Here is a 22,162-nt window from a genome sequence, read left to right as displayed (position 1 = left end):
AACTCTCCTGTTCCCACCAGAACTGTCCGTTGGGACAATAAATTATTGTGGTCTAAAGCCAGGTGTTTTTGTTTCATTGTCCAACCCCTGTAATTGACACCACTTAAAACAAAGAAGAAGAAAGTGTGATTTATCGTGATCAATTAAAGAACTAGTATATTTGAAAGGCACACAACACAAAGAATAAAACAAAGCTAGTCTGTGAGGAGGCGTGTCTAAAACGTTTTACTGGTACCGTAAAAACATGTTAAAAACACATTTCAATATAAAGTGACGTGAGTGAGTACCCAAAGCAAACTCATATTTACAGCTCTGGAAAAAAACAAGAAAATAAGAGAGCACTTAAAAATGATGAGTTTCTTTGATTTTACCAAATTGAAAACCTCTGGAATATAATCAAGAGGAAGATGGATGATCACAAGCCATCAAACCAAGATGAACTGCTTGAATTGTTGCACCTGGAGTGTAAAGCATAACGTTATCCAAAAGCAGTGTGTAAGACTGGTGGAGGAGAACATGATGCCAAGATGCACAAAAACTGTGATTAAAAACCAGGGTTATTCCACCAAATATTGATTTCTAAACTCTTAAAAAACATTTCTCATTTTCTGCAAATAAAAGCTCTTAATCACAATATTTTTATTTGGAATTCGAGAGAAATGTTGTCTGTAGTTTATAGAATAAAACAACAGTGTTCATTTTACTCAAACATAAACCTATAAATAGCAAAATCAAAAAAACTAAAAGAGCTCTTTTAATTTTTTCCAGAGATGTAGAATAATCTAGATCCTAATTCAAAACTTTACTTTACAATAACTAAGCTCATAAATCACCAAAGAATGACTGTCTGATACAAAATATTCTGATGATATTATTATAATTCATAGTATTCAAGTAGTTTTACATAATCAGACTTCTAGGTTAACAGTTTTTTTTAACCACAACACTCAATTCATTTACATTCATAGATGTTCACAAACAGACAAATACCAATTTCAACAGTATTTTTGCACATTCTTCTGTGTCTATAAATCTATAAATGTTCTTTTTTTTTCAATCAATTTTATATCGATGATAAGAACCAACTCACAGAAAACTCTCAACAGTAACGTATTCATAAGCTTATGGCAAGGCAGAAACGGCTCTGCTAGGTCTGGTTTTAAAGAAAATACACAAGAATGGTTTAGAAAAAGAACACAAAAATGAGAAATAAACAAAAAATAGACCTCACTTTTTATGTTCATTCAGGTGAACAGTTGAGTAGAGTGTTCTGTCCTTCAAAACTGTTCTCTAAAAAAAAAAATTCCACCAATCAGCTGCGAAAAAAACATCTAGCCGCCACTTGGTAGTGGTTTAGCGCTCCCCAAGTTACGAAAAGCGTACGAAAGTTTTCGAAGTTCAAGACTGCAGTTCTGGGACCACACGTTTTCACCAAACTGCTGTATAGTATATTATATATTATATAAAGAATATATATTATATAAAGAAGGCTAAAGTAGCGCCAGATAGCGGCAATGCTAATGCTAATTGGTGGGATATTAGCTCCAAATACGTGTTTGCTACATAAAAGTTTGTGAACCATTAAGAATTAAGAATTAAGAATATTTCTGCAGAAATATGACCTAAAACAGTTTATGCAAACCCAAATAGACATTTTTCCTAAGTTTGACCACCCAATACTCCAAATTGCTACAGTAGGATCACTTGATACTTATATATTTAATACTATGGAATGTGTTTTTTAAGAATGTAATGGTTTCATTTGATAAGAGTTTCATTTCCTGGTTTTATAGGACCCTAAAATGTGATTTATGCAAACCCAAATAGACATTTTCCTAGGTTTGACCACCCAATACTCCAAATTGCTACAGTAAAATCACTTGATACATATATATTTAATAGTATGGAATGTGTTTTTTAAGAATTTAATGGTGTCTTTTGATAACAGTTTGATTTTCTGGTTTTATATGACCCTAAAATGTGATTTATGCATGGTTTTATAGGACTACAAAATCTGGTTTATGCAAAAATAAATAGACATATTTCATAGGTTTGACTTCCCATTACTCTAGATCTCTATAGTAATATCACTTGAAACGTATAACTTTGATACAAGAGAATAAGATATTTATGAATTTAGTGATTTGATATGATAAAATGATAAACTCAAAACTCTATATACAACCAAATTTTCCTACGTTTACCCTTAAATGAATTCAATGTCTTACAATATTACTACTTAAAACATACATAATTAATAATATTACTACAATTATTACATTTTCTTTAAAACTTCAGTGGTTTTATTTGATGCAACCTTGTTTTTTCTTAATAAAAATTGTGTTGTATGTTTAAAATATAGTGGATTTTATCTAAAAAAAACAGATGTATTTTATTTTTGTAAGAGAAAGATTTTCTGAACTGTTCTGTTTCTGGTGTACATTTGTTGATTATACCTAATTAGGTCATGCTTGTTAAGCTATTACCATGGGGGGTCAGAACCCCCCACCCCAATTAAGAATTCAACCACCTCTAAAGGGGTAAAAATAATAGTTTGGGGGGTCAAAACATTTAAATTGACTTCTTACATATAATGTTAAATACTACATAAACAGTGCAGTATCTCTGCCTGGAAGAATATTGTGATACGATTTCAAGTTAATAATCATTCCATGTTAATAAGTCTAAGTTAAGGTACACACGCTGCTCAAGCTACAGCATCGCGTGTAAGTAGCTGCTATCTACTTAGCTTCTTAAATATGTACTTTCAACACACTTTTCCTTACATAAATAACACACATGAATTTGCTATCCCACCTTAAATGTTGCTTATTTACCATTCCGCCTTAAATCCTGCTAATTTAACATTCCGCTTTAAATCCTGCTAATTTACCATTACGCCTTAAATGCTGCTGTCGCGGCACACAGGCTTCTGGTTGTAGATACTGTTTTTGCCGCTTTTAAGGTGGAACAGAACATTCAAATGGGAATCCATGTTCTGTTTTATATGAACTGTTTGTGATTTCTGCACACCCTAAGCAGAAAAGTGTAAAACTCTTAAAACTCTTTATCATCTACTACAGTCTAAAAAGGGAACTGTGTTTTAACGTAGAGAAATTTTGTTTTAATGCAGGGAAACTGTTAAGGTGGAATGGAAATGTGAACAGGAAACTAAAAGCTTCATACACTGCAGTAAGTAGACTTAGTGAGGAATTAGTTACTCAAATAAGTAGTTTTACAGTAAACTGGTGTATTACAATTTTTTAAGGTAAGACTTATTTTCTATCTTTGTATTAGGCTACTTTATAAATGAACAATAGCCACACTTTTTTTCTATTTGTTTAGAATTAAATAACAAATGATTCCTGTGGGAGAGATCCTGTAGAATATGAAATAAATTTAAGGGCGAGAAAGCAGATAAAACACTGCAGCCGACAGCATTGTGTGTGTTTTCGCAGGATTAACTGTGGATTTTGCTGTATAATATATTATTTATGACTATAAAGGTTATTACAGTATGGAAAAGAGACACTGTAAGGATTGTAAGACTTCAGTTTAGTGAGGCACGCGACTGCGCTGTACTGGTTTCCATTTACAACCCCGAAGACATATTTGACCCCCCCCCCAATTATCATTGTATAATCCGCACCCTGCGCATGGGCAGATGAGTGCCAGCACTAATAATAACAAAAATAACAAAACATTTTCAGTAAAGTAAATTGAACTTATCCAGGTGCACAGTTTGTACTTTAAGCTAGGTGGCAGTGTCGCAAAAAATGTAGGGTCCTAGAAATGTAGTCCTGGAACCGCAGCTTCTTGTACTGCAGGAATGTAGTCCTTTCTATTGGTAAAATCTGTTGTTTTTGTTGTACCTGTAGTATCTCTTCATCTAGATTATATACATTATACTGACATTCAGGCTGACATGCTGTTGTAAGCGACCTGAAAAGCCCAGAGTCCAGAGCCAATCAACACCTTCCTGTAGTCCATTACCACCAGATTACAGTTTTGTTAAGGCCCAAAAGTCTTGCCATTGAATCTTTTGTCTAGTGTTGCCTAGTGTCCATTTTAGCACCATTGCAGTAACTTCTTACAATTACACAACTGTTTCCCAAAAAAGGCTAAAGGCTAACGGCTAATGCAAGCCCACTGGTTCTGTTTGGCAGTCTGTTTGGCAGTCTGTCAGTCGTCCCTCTGGGTTGAGATCCTTTATGTGAGAAAGGTCACAGTCCACAGTCCATTTAAGCAGGACTTAAATGACTTAAAAGTGCATCACTAGTCCTGATTAGCATGGAACCACAATTGTAAATGTTTGTAAATTCAGCAACAGATGATCAGCATGAAACACTGACATGAAAGAACCACAACTTCCACAAGCCTTAGCACTGGCACACACATAAATCCTCAGTAAATCAGGCCCCTAGTGCTGAGGAAGTGACTCGATTTGTCCCAACCTTGACCGATTTGGGACACAAACGCAAATCGCCAGCAGTTTCCACAGCTTTGCGTTATCCAGGTGGATGACCTCTTTAGTATACACTCCCTATTGGCCAAAGCGGCTATTCAGGGCATGAAGTTCAGGCTGTTTTCTCTCAGATATCCGGGCTGCCGAGTTTCAGCGAGGTCTTGGACAGGTCGGTGTGGACGGTGGACATTGCGATGGTGTCATACTCGTCCTCCCGCACTGACAGGCTCTTGCAGAGGCGGAAGGCTCGCAGGTCCCTCTGGAAGTTGCGGTTGAGGAAGCCGTAGAAGACAGGGTTGACACACACCGAGCACATGGCGGTCAGGTGGCAGAGGGAGAACAGGGGGTTGTGGGTGCAGTTCATGGCCACCTCGTGGTTCCAGTCGATGACGGCGTTGAAGACGTTGAGCGGCAGCCAGCAGACGGCGAAGGCCACCACAATGGAAAAGAGCATAACGTTGATGCGCTTGGTCTCGTTGTTGCGGTACTTGTTCTCCCTCATTCTGTCCATCAGGTTCCTCCGCTGCCTCAGGCGGCCATAGATCTGAGGGGAGAAGAAGAGAAGAGTCAAATGTTTGGACACATCTTCTAATTCAATGTATCTATCTTGGTATAATGAAGCATTAAGAGTTCCTTTCACTGGAACTTACTTCTGAAAACAACCCCACACCATAATAATAATAATAAATATAGCTGCAAGCTGCAACTGGGGGTCCAAGCACGCCAGCATGGTTTAGAAAGTCTAAAAAAGAATCCTAAGAATAGGCCTTATGGTTTAGAAATTATGGATCTAAATGTCTGTGATTCACCATCACAGGAATTTCCCAACTCATTCTCTATCTACACAATAGAGCAGAACAGTAAATTACAGGTTTCTAACAACCTATTTACATTATAAAAAAAATAAAGCATTTACATTTAACCAACACAATGTATAAAGTCAACTGAATTAATGTACTCTCTCTTTAAGGCTTTATACTGTTATCAGTATTTTAAATAACTGACCAGCCTTAGCTTAGCGATTAGCACTGGCTAGCGATTAGCATCAACTAGCGGTTAGCATCAACTAGAGGTTAGCATTGGCTAGTGATTAGCATCGACTAGCAGTTAGCACCGACTAGCGGTTAGCATCGGCTAGTGATTATAATTATTCCCCCTCAACCAAACTTTACATTTGGCACAATGCAGTCAGACAAGAACCTGCAAGTCTGCATACCTAGGTGCTTCGTTTTATACACTTGTCGCCATGGGAATGGTTGGAACCCCTGAATTCAATTCAATCAAGTGAAATTTTTTGGAATATTTACTCTTACTAATATAAATAAATAAATATATATAATGTAAATTGAAAATGAATAATTGGGGCGCTGAGTGGTCCAGCAGGCTAAAGCTCTGCCACTATGATCGGGAGATTGCTGGTTCGAATCCCGGTCATGCAGCTTGCCATCAGCTTCCGGAGCCCCGAGAGAGCACAATTGGTTTTGCTCTCTCTGGGTGGGTGCAGTAGATGGCCCTCTTTTCCCTCATCACTGCTAGGATGATGCCGATCAGCACAGCCCTGCGTCTGTGAGCTGATGTATCGGAACCTCCGAGCGCGCTGTGATGCTACTTGGCAAATCTGCATCTGCAGTGACTGGCGGTCACACACCTTCCTTGTGTTGGGGCATCACTAGTGATGGTGGATATTAAGCTGAGTAACAGATGAATGGATGAGGCAATCGGTCACATAAATTGGGGAGAAAAATGGGAGAAAATTTGAGGTAAATATAATAAAAAATGAACAATCAAAATGGTTTGTCTCTAGAAGAGTGTGACCGATTTAAGGAATGATAGTGGTTTTGCAACACTGTGGAACAAAACTGACATTTTCTACATTCTGCTAACAGTTAATAAGCCTGAGTCTGTGCACTGCCACCCCTCCCTCCCCCGCACACACACACAGCTAAAGAGAGTGATGAAACCAGAGCTAAAGATAGAGAGAAAGAGAACTGTAACTAACACAGAAACTGCATTACATTTTACACTTGAGTGAATTGTGGTTGAGATCTTTAACAGACATGAAACTGTAACAAGGAACAAGGAAAAGCTATTCTGTTCACGCTTGTATTCACCATGTCTAGAAGCTGCGTCAACCGTAACACCGTGAAAATAGTGAGAATAGTGAGAATAGTGCTTATATAGATCAGTCTTTCCACCGAATGGATGCCATTTGCTTGTTGTAACTCTTCCAAATCAAATGTAATTTTTAAATCTTTTTTTAACTCAAAATCTAATTACATTTTTAACTATTCAAAACATGTATTGGTCAAATTCAGGCAGCTTTACTTAATTTTTCATGACGTTTCTAAGCTAAAGATGGTTACAAAACTCATGTGACACTAATTTCTTTGATTTTCTCTCGAGAAAGTCTTTATTTTAAAGAAATTGTAGAGTGCACGTTCAAATAATTGATATTTATGACAAAAAAATCACTCCTGTTACTGTAACTCATTCCTGTTACTGTTTATGTTTCGAGTAACAGGAACGAAAGTAACAGGAATGAGTTTTTAGCATAGAGTTGGCAAAAAACATGACAAATAGCTAAATGGCGGCTATGCTAATTGCACAAGGACACTGAGGACATTCTAAAGATTTTCTCAAAATTTGTATTTTAAAAATGAACAAATCTAAGAATTGATCTAAGAATTAACTTAGGTAACAGGAGTGTGTGTTGACATTGACCTCCTCTGTCACAGTTACAATAAGATCAAATATACAGAAAAATGATGATGTCACTTCCTGTTGTAGATGTGACCTGTTGTAGAATGTTTCAGATGTTTCAGATATTCAGGATATTGTGTTACAGTAACAGGACTGAGTTTAAAAAACCCAGGGACACAACTAAAATGTGTATTTTAACTTAAATATTATGAATTTATTATGAAAAAAAATATATATTTTTTTAAAGCATAGATTGGATTTGGAGTCACACAAAGGATTTCAATAATTATATTTCATAGTAAAGTTTATAGTTAGAAAGTGGGGACAAAATGGTAACAAATGCTATTTTTTCAGTGTTCTAAATAGTTTTAATTAATGTTTTAATCACATATCTTATTTTTGCAATTAGGTCAATGTAGAAGACTATATGCTTACTAATAAAATATATTTTATAACTATTATAGTACATGTAATTTCCTGGGGACAGAAATGGCACCTATTTAGTGGAATGGGCCTTATATTATTTTACCATTAACTACATACCTGGTAGTTTTACTTATGTAGCATAAAATCACTAGTACTTACCTACCTACTTACCTATTAATTACACAGTAATTACCGTACCATAACAAAATTAAGTAAATCAGACTCTTGATAAGCTATGTTTTTTTATGAAATAGGCAGAAATAAATAGAAATTTTTGGTAAAAAAAATTAGCTTAATATTTAAAACAGTGTTTTGTCATATCGCCAATTGCAATGTATTGCCTCATTTTTATCCGTGGTCAAATTAAATCGCAATGTGATCTGATGATCAAAAGATTTAGCGATCGTTAGGCGAGCCATCAACCGTGCCATCAACCATTCAGCCTGATTTAGGTCATGTCAGTGTGTCTTTGCTGTCGTAACAGCGGGAAAAGTACACCTTACGCGGCTCAAAGCGCGCAAAAGGCTTGTACTAATTCGCTTAATGAATCATGGGTGTGTTTTGAGCGTAACGTGAAATAAACCAATCAGTGTGCCACTTGCTTCACATTCCCTTTAAGAACCAGGTGCGTTCTGGCTTTGGCGGATTTGTTATTTTAATGGTGCAGCGTTTCTGAGCTTTTCAGCAGAGGAAACTGACGCGAGCAGGTTATTTACGGGATTTAGGCACACGCTATGGGTTTGTGCACTACTGCGTGTCCATGCCTGCATAACAAGAACAAAGGTGGGCGTGGTCAATTATGTCATGTCAGTGTTTCTTTGCTATTGTAACAGCGGGAAAAGTACACCTTGCGCAGCTCAAAGCGACCAAAAGTCTTGTACTAATTCTCTTAATGAATCATGGGTGTGTTTTGGGTGTAACGTGAAATAAACCAGGTGCGTTCTGGCTTTGGGGTATTGCTATTTTAACGGTGCAGCACTTCTGAGCTTCTCAGCAGAGGAAACTAACCCGAGCAGTTTATTTGCGGGATTTAAGTTTGCTTGCCAACACCTGCGCTATGGGTTTGTGCGTAAGAAGCCCCGGTGTAAATGCGTTGGAGATGTCCCTGTGTTGACAGTTCACTGCCAAGATAGCAATGAACGTCTGACATCTGTTGATTCTTGTCTAGGTACATTTTAGTCATTGGCGTTGCCAAGATAGCAATATGCCAGAAATTAACACGAACACACCCATTGCATTCCATTGGCGTAGATGTATTCAGTAGCACTGTTGCTATTTAAACGTCTTTGCTATCGTAACAGCGAGAAAAGTACACCTTCCGCGGCTCAAAGCGTCCAATTGGCTCATACTAATTATCTTAATGAATATATATATATATATATATATATATATATATATATATATATATATATATATCAAAAAAACGAAAGTGGGTGTGGCCTAAACCTGCCGTTTACATTTAACAATGCTCGTATACCATCACATCACACCACACATCAAGTCCTCAGAATACTTGTGTTTCATCTGGATGTATTTGAAATCAGCTATAAAAAGCAGACAGATTTCCAAACACACACACACACACACACACACACACACACTCATATCCTGCATGGCCTAGAGGAAGAACATCATTAAAAAGCACAGAGAGAAGAAACTCGCTTCCCTGGCATGTCAAACGCTGAAGAGCAGTTTGTGTTTGTGTGTGTGTGTGTGTGTGTTTATGTGTGTGTATATGTGTGTGTGTGTGTGTGTGTGTGTGTGTGAAAGAGAGCGGACATGTGCATTTTCAGTCTCTTCCCATACTGACTCACCACATTTTGACAGCTTTCTCTCTCTTTTTCCTTCCCTTTCTATCTCTCTCTCTCTCTCTCTCTCTCTCTCTCTCATTCTCTTTCTCTCTCTCTCTCTCTCTCTCTCTCTCTCTCTCTCTCTCTCTCTCATTCCCTTTCTCTCTTTCTCTCTCTCTTTGTCCTTTATCCTCCTCCGCTCTCACTTCCTCCATCTCTCTGCCCAATCCCCCTCTCACTAACCACACAGGCGGAAGAAGGAGGGAGCGAGGGAGAGGCCTGTTAAGAGAGGGAGGAAAACGAGTGCGCGTCTCGTTCCCATTTCGACGGGCGTTAAGCTGAAGCTCCTAATGAAGCTTCGCAGTCACACTTATATTAAACTCTGGCTTAACGTCATCATGTGAATGTATGAGTGTGTACGAGTGTGATTGTGTGTGTATGTGTGTGTGTGTGTGTGTGCATTTCTGGGTGCTATACCATACACTGGGGGTGGAGGTTTCTTCTCAAGTGTCTTCCACGTGTTAATTAGCATGATAGCATTCAGTAGTGTAGTGATATTAGACAACAAGGAATGTTTAATGTTTAATATGTGTTAGATCTCCAAGCTGAACTGCTTTAATTTTTGCACCAGGAGTTTAAAGCATAAAGTTATCCAAAAGCAGTGTGTAAAACTGGAGGAGGAGAACATGATGCCAAGATGCATGAAAACTGTGATTAAAAACCAGGGTTATTCCACCAAATATTGATTATGAATATAAATTTGTTTTATTTGCATTAATTTAAGGTTTAAAAGCTCTGCATCCTTTTTAATAATTTTGACCATTTCTCATTTTCTGCAAATAAATGCTCCAAATGACTTAAATATTTTTATTTGGAATTTGGGAGAAATGTTGTCTGTAGTTTATAGAATAAACCCAGCAGTGTGTAAGACTGGTGGAGGAGAACATGATGCCAAGGTTCATGAAAAAACTGTGATTAAAAACCAACCAGGGTTATTCCACCAAATATTGATTGATTCTGAACTCTAAAAATAATATGAATATGAACTTGTTTTCTATTTCAGCCATTTCTCATTTTCTGCAACTAAATGCCCTTAATGACTTAAATATTTTTATTTGGAATTTGGGAGAAATGTTGTCTGTAGTTTATAGAATAAAACAACAATGTTCATTTTACTCAAACATAAACCTATAAATAGCAAAATCAGAGAAACTGATTCAGAAACTGAAGTGCTGGAACAGTGAGGCTGATTCCATTATTTCTTCTGTAGACTGAAAACATTTGGATTTGTCATTAAAAGATAAATATGAGACAAAAGATCAACATTTCAAATTTCATTTTCAGGTATTTATATCTGTATCTGATACACAGTTCAGAAGATATTGTAGCACCTTCTGTCTGAACCCCCCAATTTTTCTTATGAGCAAAAGTATTGGAACAGATGAGCTTAAAGTAAATTAAAGTGAATAAAACGTAATATTTAGTTGTGAAATTTCGCTTGCAGTAACTACATCCATCATATCACTATATTCATTCTTCTTCTGTCTTGCTTTTCCAGACTTCTGAGTTCACTTTACATCAATGAAGATTAATGAACCAGTGAACTACCTCCACTGTGTTTTATAGATGAGCTGGTATGTTTCTCATGAGATCATTAGCAGATCCTTTCTTTCTCCAAACTTTGTAAGTCTTTCCATCATATTGGTAAAGGTTAATCTTTGTCTCTTTGTATTTTTTTGATAAATTCCAGCCTGGTCTTCCTATTCACCTGGTTACTAGTGGTTTTCATCTACTGCTGAAGCCTCTGCACTTTTGTTCATTAAGTCTTTTTTTTTCTGTGAACAGTAGATACATGTGATAGCTTCACTCCTGCCTTATGGATGTTGTTGTTGATGCCACTAACAGAAATTTTAGTAGTTTTAGAGAGGTTTTCTTTACAGAAATCACAATGTTCCTGTCAAAAACTGCTGTGGTTTTGCTTGGTCTACCTGTTCGACATCAGTTATTTAGTACACCAGTGACGACTTTCCTCTTGAGGACTTTTCAAACAGTTGTTCTGGCAATGAACAATATTTGTGCTCTAATGTTCTGATTCATTTTCCATCTTCTCTCAGCTTTACAGAACATGTTGGTTAAAAATCAACAGTCTGCACAGATTACTGTTTGAATAATGTCTGTCACATGTTCCAATACTTTTGAGACAGAAAGTGCTAAAATATCTTCTAAACTGTGTATCAGATCCAGGTGTAAATACCTGGAAATTAAAACTGAAATCTTGCTCTTTTGTCTCATATTCATCTTTTAATCTCAAACCCAAGTGTTTTCAGTCTACAGCAGAAATAACAGGTTTGACCTCACTGTTCTAATACATTTGAAGGGCACTATATATTGGGATTTTCACCCAGAGCTGAAGAAAGAGGGAATAAAGGGGCTGAAAAGTCTGCTTAAAAAAAAAAAAACTTTTCCTCCATCTTTGTTTTCGTATCAGGCAGGTTTCAGAGCCTGGGCGAGAAATAAGTCACAATGCCTGGAAGGTTGTGGTGCAAAGCTATCTTCGCTGGATACAAGCGCGGTCTGAGGAACCAGCGTGAGCACACTGCTCTGCTGAAGGTTGGGGGAGTCTACACTCGACAGGAGGTCGACTTCTACCTGGGCAAGCGCTGCGCCTATGTCTACAAGGCAAAGAAGAACACCGTGACTCCTGGTGGCAAACCCAACAAGACCCGTGTGATCTGGGGTAAAGTCACGCGTGCTCATGGTAACAGTGGCATGGTGCGTGCCAAGTTCAGCGTGTTTTGTACATACAATAAAAATAAAAAAATATGTGTGTTCAGGGTAAAAAAAAAAAAAAAAAAAACTAATCAGAACTGTCGTGGATACACTTGTGCTGCAGCGCTGATAAGCTCCGCCATAAATATTTAAACAAACATATTAACATGCTAACATGAATTTCACGGATCATGAGTTAATTGGACACATGCGTTCAGGTCCTGGCACTGAAACAGCCCTGTCAAAACACACACACACACACACACATTTTCTCTCTGTCAGTGTTTGATGATATGTTAGTGTTGGCAGAGGCTTCAGTTACCTAAGACAGCTGCACAACGTGACCCACGGCCACAAAATATGTGTGTGTGTGTGTGTGTGTGGAATTAATGAAGAATATGAAATCTTGTGTCACTGTGGGGACATCTGAACTGTCCCCATTAGAAATACAGTGGCATGTATAACAGAGCACTTAAAAAAAGAGTTTCTTTGATTTTACCAAATTGAAAATCTCTGGAATATAATCAAGAGGAAGATGGATGATCACAAGCTGATCATCAAACCAAGCTGACCTGCTTAAAAGTTATCCAAAAGCAGTGTGTAAGACTGGTGAAGGAGAACATGATGCCAAGATGCATGAAAAAAACTGTGATTAAAAACCAGGCTTATTCCACCAAATATTGATTGATTCAGAACTCCAAACATATTATGAATATGAACTTGAACTTGTTTTCTTTGCATTATTTGAGGTCTGAAAGCTCTGCGTCTTTTTTTATTTTATTTCAGCCATTTCTCATTTTCTGCAAATAACTGCCCTTAATGACTTAAATATTTTCATTTGGAATTTGGGAGAAATGTTGTCTGTAGTTTTTTGAATAAAACAACAATGCTCATTTTACTCAAACATATAAATAGCAAAATCAGAGAAACTGATTCAGAAACTGAAGTGCTCTCTTAATTTTTTCATGAGCTGTATATGAGATGCCCTGTGTTTCCCATTCTTGCCATCCCTGGGTGCTTTTTTAAGTATGTTTGGGTAAAGGTGATGGACTGGCCAAGCGTGTCTCCAGACCTATTGAGCATCTGTGGGGAATCCTCAAACAGAAGGTGGAGAAGCACCTAGAGAAGATCTCTAGCATCAACCAGCTACAAAATCCTCCGTTGTCAAGGAGTAGAGGAAGAGGACTACAGTGGCAACCTGTGAAGCTCTACAGTTTTTACACTGTTATATAAGATTTACACTGACTACTTTGCATTGTACAAAAGTGTCATGTCTCTTGTAAAATCGTAATTCCTGGGATTTGCTTAAGAACAAACACAACGAATAACAAGTGTTCTGGCGGGTTGTGCTACCTTGTCAAACCGTGCTTCTCTAGTGTATATTTAAGGTCTCAGCAAAACGTGGAATCCACCGGAGATCCAATTTAAACCTATAGTTACTTACACAAGATAGCTAACGTTACCTAGCTGATGTAAACAGAGTTGTAAGCTCTTAAGCTACAAAACCCTCCTTTGTCAAGGAGTAAAAGAAGAGGGCTACAGTGGCAACCTGCGAAGCTCTAGTGAACTCCACGCCCAGTTATTTTGAGGGCACAACAAATTTTACACTGTTATATAAGATGTACACTGAATACTTTGCATTGTATAAAAGTGTCATGTCTTTTGTTAATTCGTAATTCCTGGGATTTGCTTGATAATAAATGTTAATAATGTCAATAAATGTCTATTTTATGGTCTATTTTCATTCACAAGGTGCACTGGATTATGATATGCATTTTGTGACACTAGTAAGGAACAGGGGTGTCGCCATGTTTTCCTTCTAAGTCAGCAGGTGTTGCCTGTGGGTGGTTATGAGATGTAACTAAGTTAAGTATAGCTAAGCTAAGTAAACAAAACTGTAATTCTCCCAAAAAACATTTTCTTTTAAAGTAAAAAATCGAGCGCTGGATGTTAATCTACACAGATTTTTCTCCTGAAAATTGTTTTTTTGGGTGAGTAAAGCGCATACGTTAATTTATTGTAAGCTTAGATTTCCAGATTTCCACTAAGGCAAGAAGCAGCAGCATTAGCATTAGCGGATAACTGCTAGAGCTAGCTGTGGTTAGCGCTAGTAAATGCCCCTGACCACGCTACACTGAGGAACCCTGAGTGTTTCAATAAGCCAGGACAATATAAGCTAGCGGTTTGTCTAACGTAGCTTGTTTTAACACGGTAAATACACAGACTACAGTCCAATATAATACTCACCTCTGAACGACAAAAGAGCTAGCGCTTAGCATGGTTAGTGGCTAATGCTAACACTGCTCCAGCTTCGGTGCTGGAGAACTAAACTGAAACTCCTGTATAAAGCTGTACTTCAGCGGATAAGCTTTACTGCTCCTTAACACCTGACTGGTAAAATTCATATATAAGGCACACTGATGATTTTTGGGCAAAAATTAAAGGATTTTAAGTGCGCCTTATAGTACAAAAAATACGGTAATTTTATTTCAGTAATTCAGTTGAAAATGTGAAACTCATATATTATATACTATATAGATGTATTAAACACAGAGCGATATATTTCAAGCGTTTATTATTTATTTTATTGTTGATTATGATGATTATGACTTACAGCCAATGAAAAAAAACTAAAATCAGTGTCTCAGAAAATTAGAATATTATATTTATATAAGATTGATTGGTACTTTTGGCAGTGTGGGCAGTGTGCCAAGTCCTGCTGGTAAATGAAATCCGCATCTCCATAAAAGAAGTTGTCAGTAGTGGGTAGTCCTTACTTTGGACTTGATAGAACACAGTGGATCAACACCAGCAGATGACTTGTCTCTCCAAACCATCACTGATTGGTGGAAACTTCACACTAGACCTCAAGCAGCTCGAACTGTGTGTCTCTCCACTCTTCCTCCAGCCTCTGCTCCCTTGATTTACCAAATGAAATGTAAAATGTACTGATGATCAGTGATGGTTTGGAGAGTCATGTCTGTCATCTGCTGGTGTTGATCCACTGTGTTCTATGATCAAGTCTAAAGTCAGTGCAGAAAAGTGTTTTCCCACAAAATCTTACAGCACTTCCTGCTTCTTCTCTCTGCTACTGACAACTTCTTTCATGGAGATGCGGATTTCATTTTCCAGCAGGACTTGGCACAGAACTGCCCACACTGCCAAAAGTACCAATTAGTCTTACATTAATATTATATAGAGAGAGAAAGAGAGAGAGAGAGAGTGTATGAGACGATTTGTTTTTTCGTTACCGACTTACGCTACTGGCTAATTTACTTCAGCGCACACTCACACACATTTGAGGTCATCCTCGTTGAAATTTCATGGGCGCGAGTGTGCGTAAGTGTGTGCGTAAGTGTGTGTGTGTCTCATTTAAGCCTCTCCATCTCTCTCTGTCTCCCCGCGGGCTCAGTTCAGACGAGATTAGCGTTGTTGTGGGTGCCGTGTGTGTTTTTTAGCTTGATTTCACAGACAGTGGACACAACTTAATCCCACAGTAACACAGAAAAAAAAAGGAGGGTCTTCCAGAAAATTCCCGCAACACCAAGGATCCGGAACGTCAGCGGCTCTCACGCAGAGACTGACCTAACGCGATGCGACAGCCACTGACCTCGGTGAGCGTGTGGGTTACTCTGATGGTGGACATCTGGAGTTACGCAACCTGGTGAACGAGGGTGAAAAACAGAGAGAACGTGAGCGATGGAGATGAGCGGAGGGGGGCGGGTGGAAGAGGAAGAGGAGGAGGAAAGATCAGTTGTTTTAACTTTAACGGCTTGTGGTTAATTGAGGACAATATTTAGGACATTGGTACCGGCACTTTAGGGACCGTAGTTAAAATACAAGATAGAATGAAAAAAAAAAAAATCTGTTTAAGTTTATTGAATGCCGATTGTCACTTTAGGGACTGTAGTTAAAATACGAGACGAATTAAGGAATGGATGAATCTACTTAACTTTATGAAATACCGACTGGCACTTTAGGGACCGTAGTTAAAATACAAGACAGAATGAGACATAAAAAAAAATCTATTTGAGTTTATTGAATGCCGATTGTCACTTTAGGGACTGTAGTTAAAATACTAGCCAATTAAGTAATAAATAAAACTGCTTAACGGTATGAAATGCAGACTGGCACGTTAGGGACCGTAGTTAAAATACAAGAAAGAATGAGACATAAAAAAAATCTATTTGAGTTTATTGAATGCCGATTGGCACTTTAGGGACCGTAGAAAAAATACCACACAAATTGAGTAATGAATAAATCTACTCAATTTTAGGGACTGTAGGAAAAATAATGCATAAATTAAAAAAATTTATAAATCTTTGTAACCGTAGGAAAAAATACAGGACAAATTTAAAAATGAATAAATCTACTTAACTTTATTTTGAATGCTGACCAACACTTGTGGACAGTTTAATTTCACAGAAGTTTGATTTACTTGGAGTTATATTGTGTTATTTGAGTGTTCCCTTTATTTTTTTGAGCAGTGTATATGAAAATATGAGCGATGTAATCACTTTTGTGAGATATTTTATACTCAATTAAACATAAATTAGATATTGCAAAATTCAAAGACCCTCTAATTTAGACAAAAAAGTTCCAATCTCCTCTTTGTGTGATCACTATGCCACCAAATAACTTAACCAATCACACTAGGGACTGTAGGAAAAATACCAGACAGAATAAGAAATAAATAAATCTATTTGAGTTTATTAAACATCGATTGACACTGTAGGGACTGTAGAAAAAATACTGCACAAATTGAGTAATTAATAAATCTAACTTTATTTTGAATGCTGACCAACACTTTAGGGTCCGTAGTTAAAATACCAGACAGAATGAGAAATAAAAAAAATCGATTTTAGTTTATTGAAAGCCGATTGGCACTTTAGAGACCGTAGAAAAAAACAGGACAAACTGAGTAATGAATAAATCTACTTAACTTTGGGGACTGTAGGAAAAATACCACACAAAATGATTAGTGAATAATTCTACTTATCTTTATTGTGTGCTGACCAACACTATATGGACTGTAGGAAAAATAATAGACAAATTAAGTAATGAACAAATCTACTAACTTTTAGGGACTGTGGGAAAAATACAGGACAAAATGAGTAATAAATAAATCTACTTAACTTTATTTTGAACGCTGACCGACACTTTAGGGACCGTAAAGAAAAAAAATAGGACATAATGAGTAATGAATATACCTATATAACTTTATTTGAATGTTGCCCGACACTTTAGGGACTGTATGAAAAATACTGTAAATAATGAGTGATAAATAAATCTATGAGACTTTATCAAATGTTGACCAGCACAGGAAAATAACTAGACAAATTTAATAATAAAAATATCTACTTAACTTCAGGGACTATAGTGAAAATATCGAAGAAAATGTGTAGCGATAAAATCCACTTTAATTTTATTTTGAATGCAGACCAACACTTTAGGGACCGTAGGAAAAATACTGGACAAATTGAGTATGAATTAATCTAAATAACTTCATCGGATGCTTACCGGCACTTTAGGGGCTGAAGGAAAAATATAGGACAAATTGAATAATGAATAAATCTACTTAACTTTATGTAACATCGACTGGCACTTTAGGGGCTGTAGGATAAAGAGCGGACAAATTGAATAATTAATAGTTCTACTTAATTTTATCAAAGTGTAAACAGCAACTCCTGGACCATAGTAAAAACATTACTAATAAATTAAGTAATGAATAAATCTACTTAACCTTAGGGACTGTAGCAAAAATACCATACATAATGAGTAATTAATAACTCTACTAAACTTTAACGAATGCCAACTGGCACTTTAGGAACCGTAGGAAAAATGCTGGACAAGTTGAGTAATGAATAAATGTACTTAATTTTATCAAACATCCACCAGCAATTCAGGGGCTGTAGTAAAAATACCAGACAAACTAAGTAATGAATAAATCGATTTAACTAAACTAACTAAAAATGCTGGACAAATTGATTTATGAATAAATCTATGTAACTGTTGGGACTGTAGGAAAAATATACAAAATGAGTAATGCATAAATGGAAAAATACTGGACAAATTAAATAATGAATCTGCTTAACTTCATGGACTATAGGAAAAATACTGGCAAATTTGTGTAATTAATTAATCTACTTAAATGAATCTTGAATGTTGATTGGAACTTTAGGGACCATATAAAAATGACCAGACAAACTGAGTAATGTATAAATCTAAACAACTTTATCAAACAGTGACCGGCACTTTCGGTACCAGACGGAGGCACGAAGTGACAGGACCTAAAAGTGGTTGCTTAGGTGTTGCCAAGTGGTTGCTTTGGTATCCCACATGATTTGTTGGGTGCTGCTAGTATATTTGCATCATTTGCTCTTAACATGTACAATCACTTTTATCGCTCTGATTATTCGTATGGGAATAAAATTGACAAAAAAATCCAATCAAAACCATGCAATCCAATCAGACAGCTGTAGACAAATAGAGATCACACAATCACACAATCTTACCCAACAATCCGGAGCACTGAGGACGTTTCAGGCGTGAAATGTTAAATGGATTGACACATTTTTATGCAAAAACAGTCAAATATATAAGAAATAAAAAGGGAGTCTACTTCACAATGTTTTCTGTTTGAAGGACAGAAGGGCACCCATAGATGGGCATTTATGAAGACATGTTATCAAATTATTCATCATCTAGAGGCTCATCATCTTAATATATTTTAAAAAGGCGCGCACAAGCAGCACTCTTTTCCTTTTTTTTCCTACAAGAATTGCAGCGAACAGGGCACTTTGAAACTTTTTTGGCACTATAGAGGGCACTTTAGGGCATGGAGTAAATAGGATAGGGGGCGGTTGCCTCCCCTGACCCTCCCATGAGTCTACCAGTGTCTATATACTGTAAATAAAACAAGGTCTGAGATAATGGTTGGGCGGTATCCATTTTTTTCATGTTGTGATACCACGTCAAAACATTACTGCGGTCTATAGTATTAACGGGGGCAGGAATTCACGTAAAATGCGCAAGTCCTGTGTTAAAATGGCAATGATATCTTTAACTTCTGGGTTACTTTTAAACTAAGAAACGATTAGGGTGTACTCACACTAGGCATTGTTTGGTTGAATGGTGCTGGAATACGGTTTGTTAAGGCTCAAATTGTTCTATTATTTTGTACATGACTGTTCCTGTATTTTTTATAATTTATTTTGTTATGTTGCACATTGCTGTTTTAATAGCGCACACTGCTGCTACCAAAAAAGCCACTAGATGGCATTACATATATATCTTAATTAAATTATTTAAATTTGACCATTAGTGCCTAATGTGGTGTATTACAGATCACTTGTATCACTTTGCATCACTTATATCAAGCCCACCTTTTCAAATAAGATATTGTAAATTTGATGAATCAAACCAATGACTGACTATAGACTAATCTAAAACTGGCATAGGCCTCTCTGCTGTAAAAAAAGAAAAAAAAAAAAAGAAAAAGAAAATAGAGAATCGAATCGAATTGTGACCCTAAAATCGGAAATAAAATAAAATCGAGGATTTAAAGAATCGTGACACCCCTAATCACTAACGTCATCCTGTTCCATGCTTGGGCACGGATAGTGCTCACACTAAAGGCTCTGCTACAGGTGGTAAATAAGCTATAATAAGCTTCCTGTGCACTTGTTTTAAATTCCAGGGCTCTTTGGATTCTACCAATGAGGTGTGCAGCTACTTTGAGCCTGAATAATGGTGAACAAAGCAATTTATCGGGGCAAAATATACCCCGAAGCGTGGTGGGCAAAAAGCACAAAATTACTGGATCTCAGAAAGCTGCAGGAGAGCAGAGGTGGGCTATTCAACAAAGATTAGTACTATTTATCATGTTTTACTACACTGGAAGCCAAATTTTACACCAGAGGTCTTCTTTAAACCAAATAAAGTTTTTTTATGAACTGAAGAAAGCTGCTAAGATAAAAGAAATCCTGCTAAAAATGGCTAAAATCACCAGATTCATTCACTCTATGTATTGTCACTTTAAGTAATGGCTGTTCAGGAGATTAACAGGCTCCCCTGAGCTCAGGGGTGGGAAAGCATCTGGGATAGCCCATCACACATTGGAAACGCAGTGTATTGTGGTCAGAATATGCAGTATTACAGATCTTTTTTGAAAGAAATGAACACCAGTCTGTGCGCCAGAGCAAAGACAAAAAGGACCCTACAGACTTTTATAACACAGGAACAAGTCCAAAAGCTCGGGTTAGGTCAGGACACATTTGTGAGGCAGCATTAATGTAGAAAAGAGAACAGATATGCTGCCTTCAAGACTATGGGTTTTATCTTACAGCCTGCGGAAGGTGAGGGGCGATGCTCATTGCTATCTTACACTCAGAGGTGGAAAAACTTTTGAAACATTTGTACTGAAAAATTGTAATTAAGTAAAAGTACCTTTACTTTGCTTTAATTCTACTCAAGTGGAAGGAAAGGTACATATCTAAAAATCTACTCGAGTAAAAGTAAAAAAGGACTCAATTAAAAATGTACTTTGATTAAAAGTTACATAGTTACTTTTAATTATTTGATGTAAAAAAGTACAACAAATCATAAATTAAATCGTTTTTAATGAACTATTATTCCACATAATAATTTGGAACTTTCAGACATTATTTGTTCTGAATACCCATAAAACATTTTCAAGAACAAGTGGCAACAAGGTTTCTATGATATTTTCTTTTCTTTACTATTAAAAACTTAAGGTCATATAGATGACTGTATATAAACTGTATTTTTATAGTTTTATCACACATATCGCACATACCGGGGAACACCGGTTCCCCCCAAGCCGCGCACACAGACCCCAGGCTACTACACAGCTGATTCACACAGCGCCTCTCCCGCTAACATTAATAAACACTGCTGGGAAAAGTTCAGCTGCGCTGCCATGGAGAACAAAACTCAGCGCAAACTATGTGTGATAAAATCAGCGGAACATAAACGCAGGGAACATTATGAGGCATTTTTCTCAACACCAAGACTTTCAAAAAGGTAAACTAAGTTTGTAGACACAGGTTAAGCACGTATTTAAGCTGCACAGTGCACCGTTGACGGCTCACCTATAGATCGCTAAAATAGGTCCCTATGTCTTTTCCAGGGACGTCCAAGCATTTTTCAACAAGCCAATGCAAAACCACAGGCTGCTAACAATACAAAGACATACGTATCTGTCCCAAATATAGAATATGTGGAGAATTTCTAATTCAACAACGATAAATATAATGTTACACAACTAAAGAGGTGTTTTCAGAAAGATTGGGTTAAAAGAACACCTGTGGGACCTGTGGGGAAAACTTTTTTTACTTTTTTAAAAACATCTCAGCTTGGTTGTAAAGATTTCTGAATAACAACTTAGTTTACTGAGTATAAAAGAGCGCTTTCACACCTGTAGTTTTTAGGTTTCTATGATCCGCATCAGTTGATGAGTTTGTTTATTTGGAGCGTTTCTCCCTCTGTTTGGTTTGGTTTCACACAGGTATAAACCTAAACGCAACAAAATAAACCATGAGTTCGAGTCAAATTTTCATGACCATACTTTTTTTAAAACATCAGCGCAGATAAGGACAGTAAAACCAAAAATCAACTAAAACTACAATAAAAACTGATTATAGTAGGTCTAAAATGTTGACACACAATCTTTAATAATAAAATGAATAAATTCCCATGACTTTTCCAAAACTTTCTGGGTATTTTTATTTTCCCAAAACTTATCCAGGCCTGGACATTGCTATTTTTATATATTCCATGACTTTTCCAGGTTGTTCATGACCATAAGAACCCTGCAGAAATAAAATAAAATAAAAATACTGGTGATGAAACTGGCACTCATCAGGACGGCTAGAGTTATCATCCTCAGAAATGTTGCCTTAGAGTATTTTGGTTTGTATAACACTTATATGCCTTACACTTGTTTTTTTATGCATTTTCATTTCATTTCTGTCTCTACGCTTTGTAAATT

General features: G+C 36.8%; 2 protein-coding genes across 2 annotated transcripts in view; one reads left to right on the top strand and one right to left on the bottom strand.

Moving 5' to 3' along the window:
- Positions 1-200: 200 nt before the first annotated feature.
- npy1r (neuropeptide Y receptor Y1) overlaps positions 201-22,162 on the bottom strand; it is a 78,462-nt gene continuing 56,500 nt past the window's right edge. Inside the window, exon 3 of the mRNA XM_022663124.2 lies at positions 201-5,009. Coding sequence (XP_022518845.2) covers positions 4,593-5,009 — 417 coding nt within the window. The 3' untranslated portion in view covers positions 201-4,592. The remainder of the gene's footprint in view (positions 5,010-22,162) is intronic.
- The window catches only part of LOC111189478 (60S ribosomal protein L35a), a 10,488-nt gene continuing 154 nt past the window's right edge, over positions 11,829-22,162 (top strand). The window contains exons 1-2 of the mRNA XM_022663125.2: positions 11,829-12,178; positions 13,178-13,321. Coding sequence (XP_022518846.2) covers positions 11,905-12,178; positions 13,178-13,321 — 418 coding nt within the window. The 5' untranslated portion in view covers positions 11,829-11,904. The remainder of the gene's footprint in view (positions 12,179-13,177; positions 13,322-22,162) is intronic.

The sequence above is a fragment of the Astyanax mexicanus genome, chromosome 25 (genome assembly GCF_023375975.1).
Source record: "Astyanax mexicanus isolate ESR-SI-001 chromosome 25, AstMex3_surface, whole genome shotgun sequence".
In the NCBI taxonomy this organism is placed as follows: domain Eukaryota; kingdom Metazoa; phylum Chordata; class Actinopteri; order Characiformes; family Acestrorhamphidae; genus Astyanax; species Astyanax mexicanus.
Note: the sequence above shows the minus strand (reverse complement) of the source record. Positions and strands in the feature narration are given on the sequence as shown.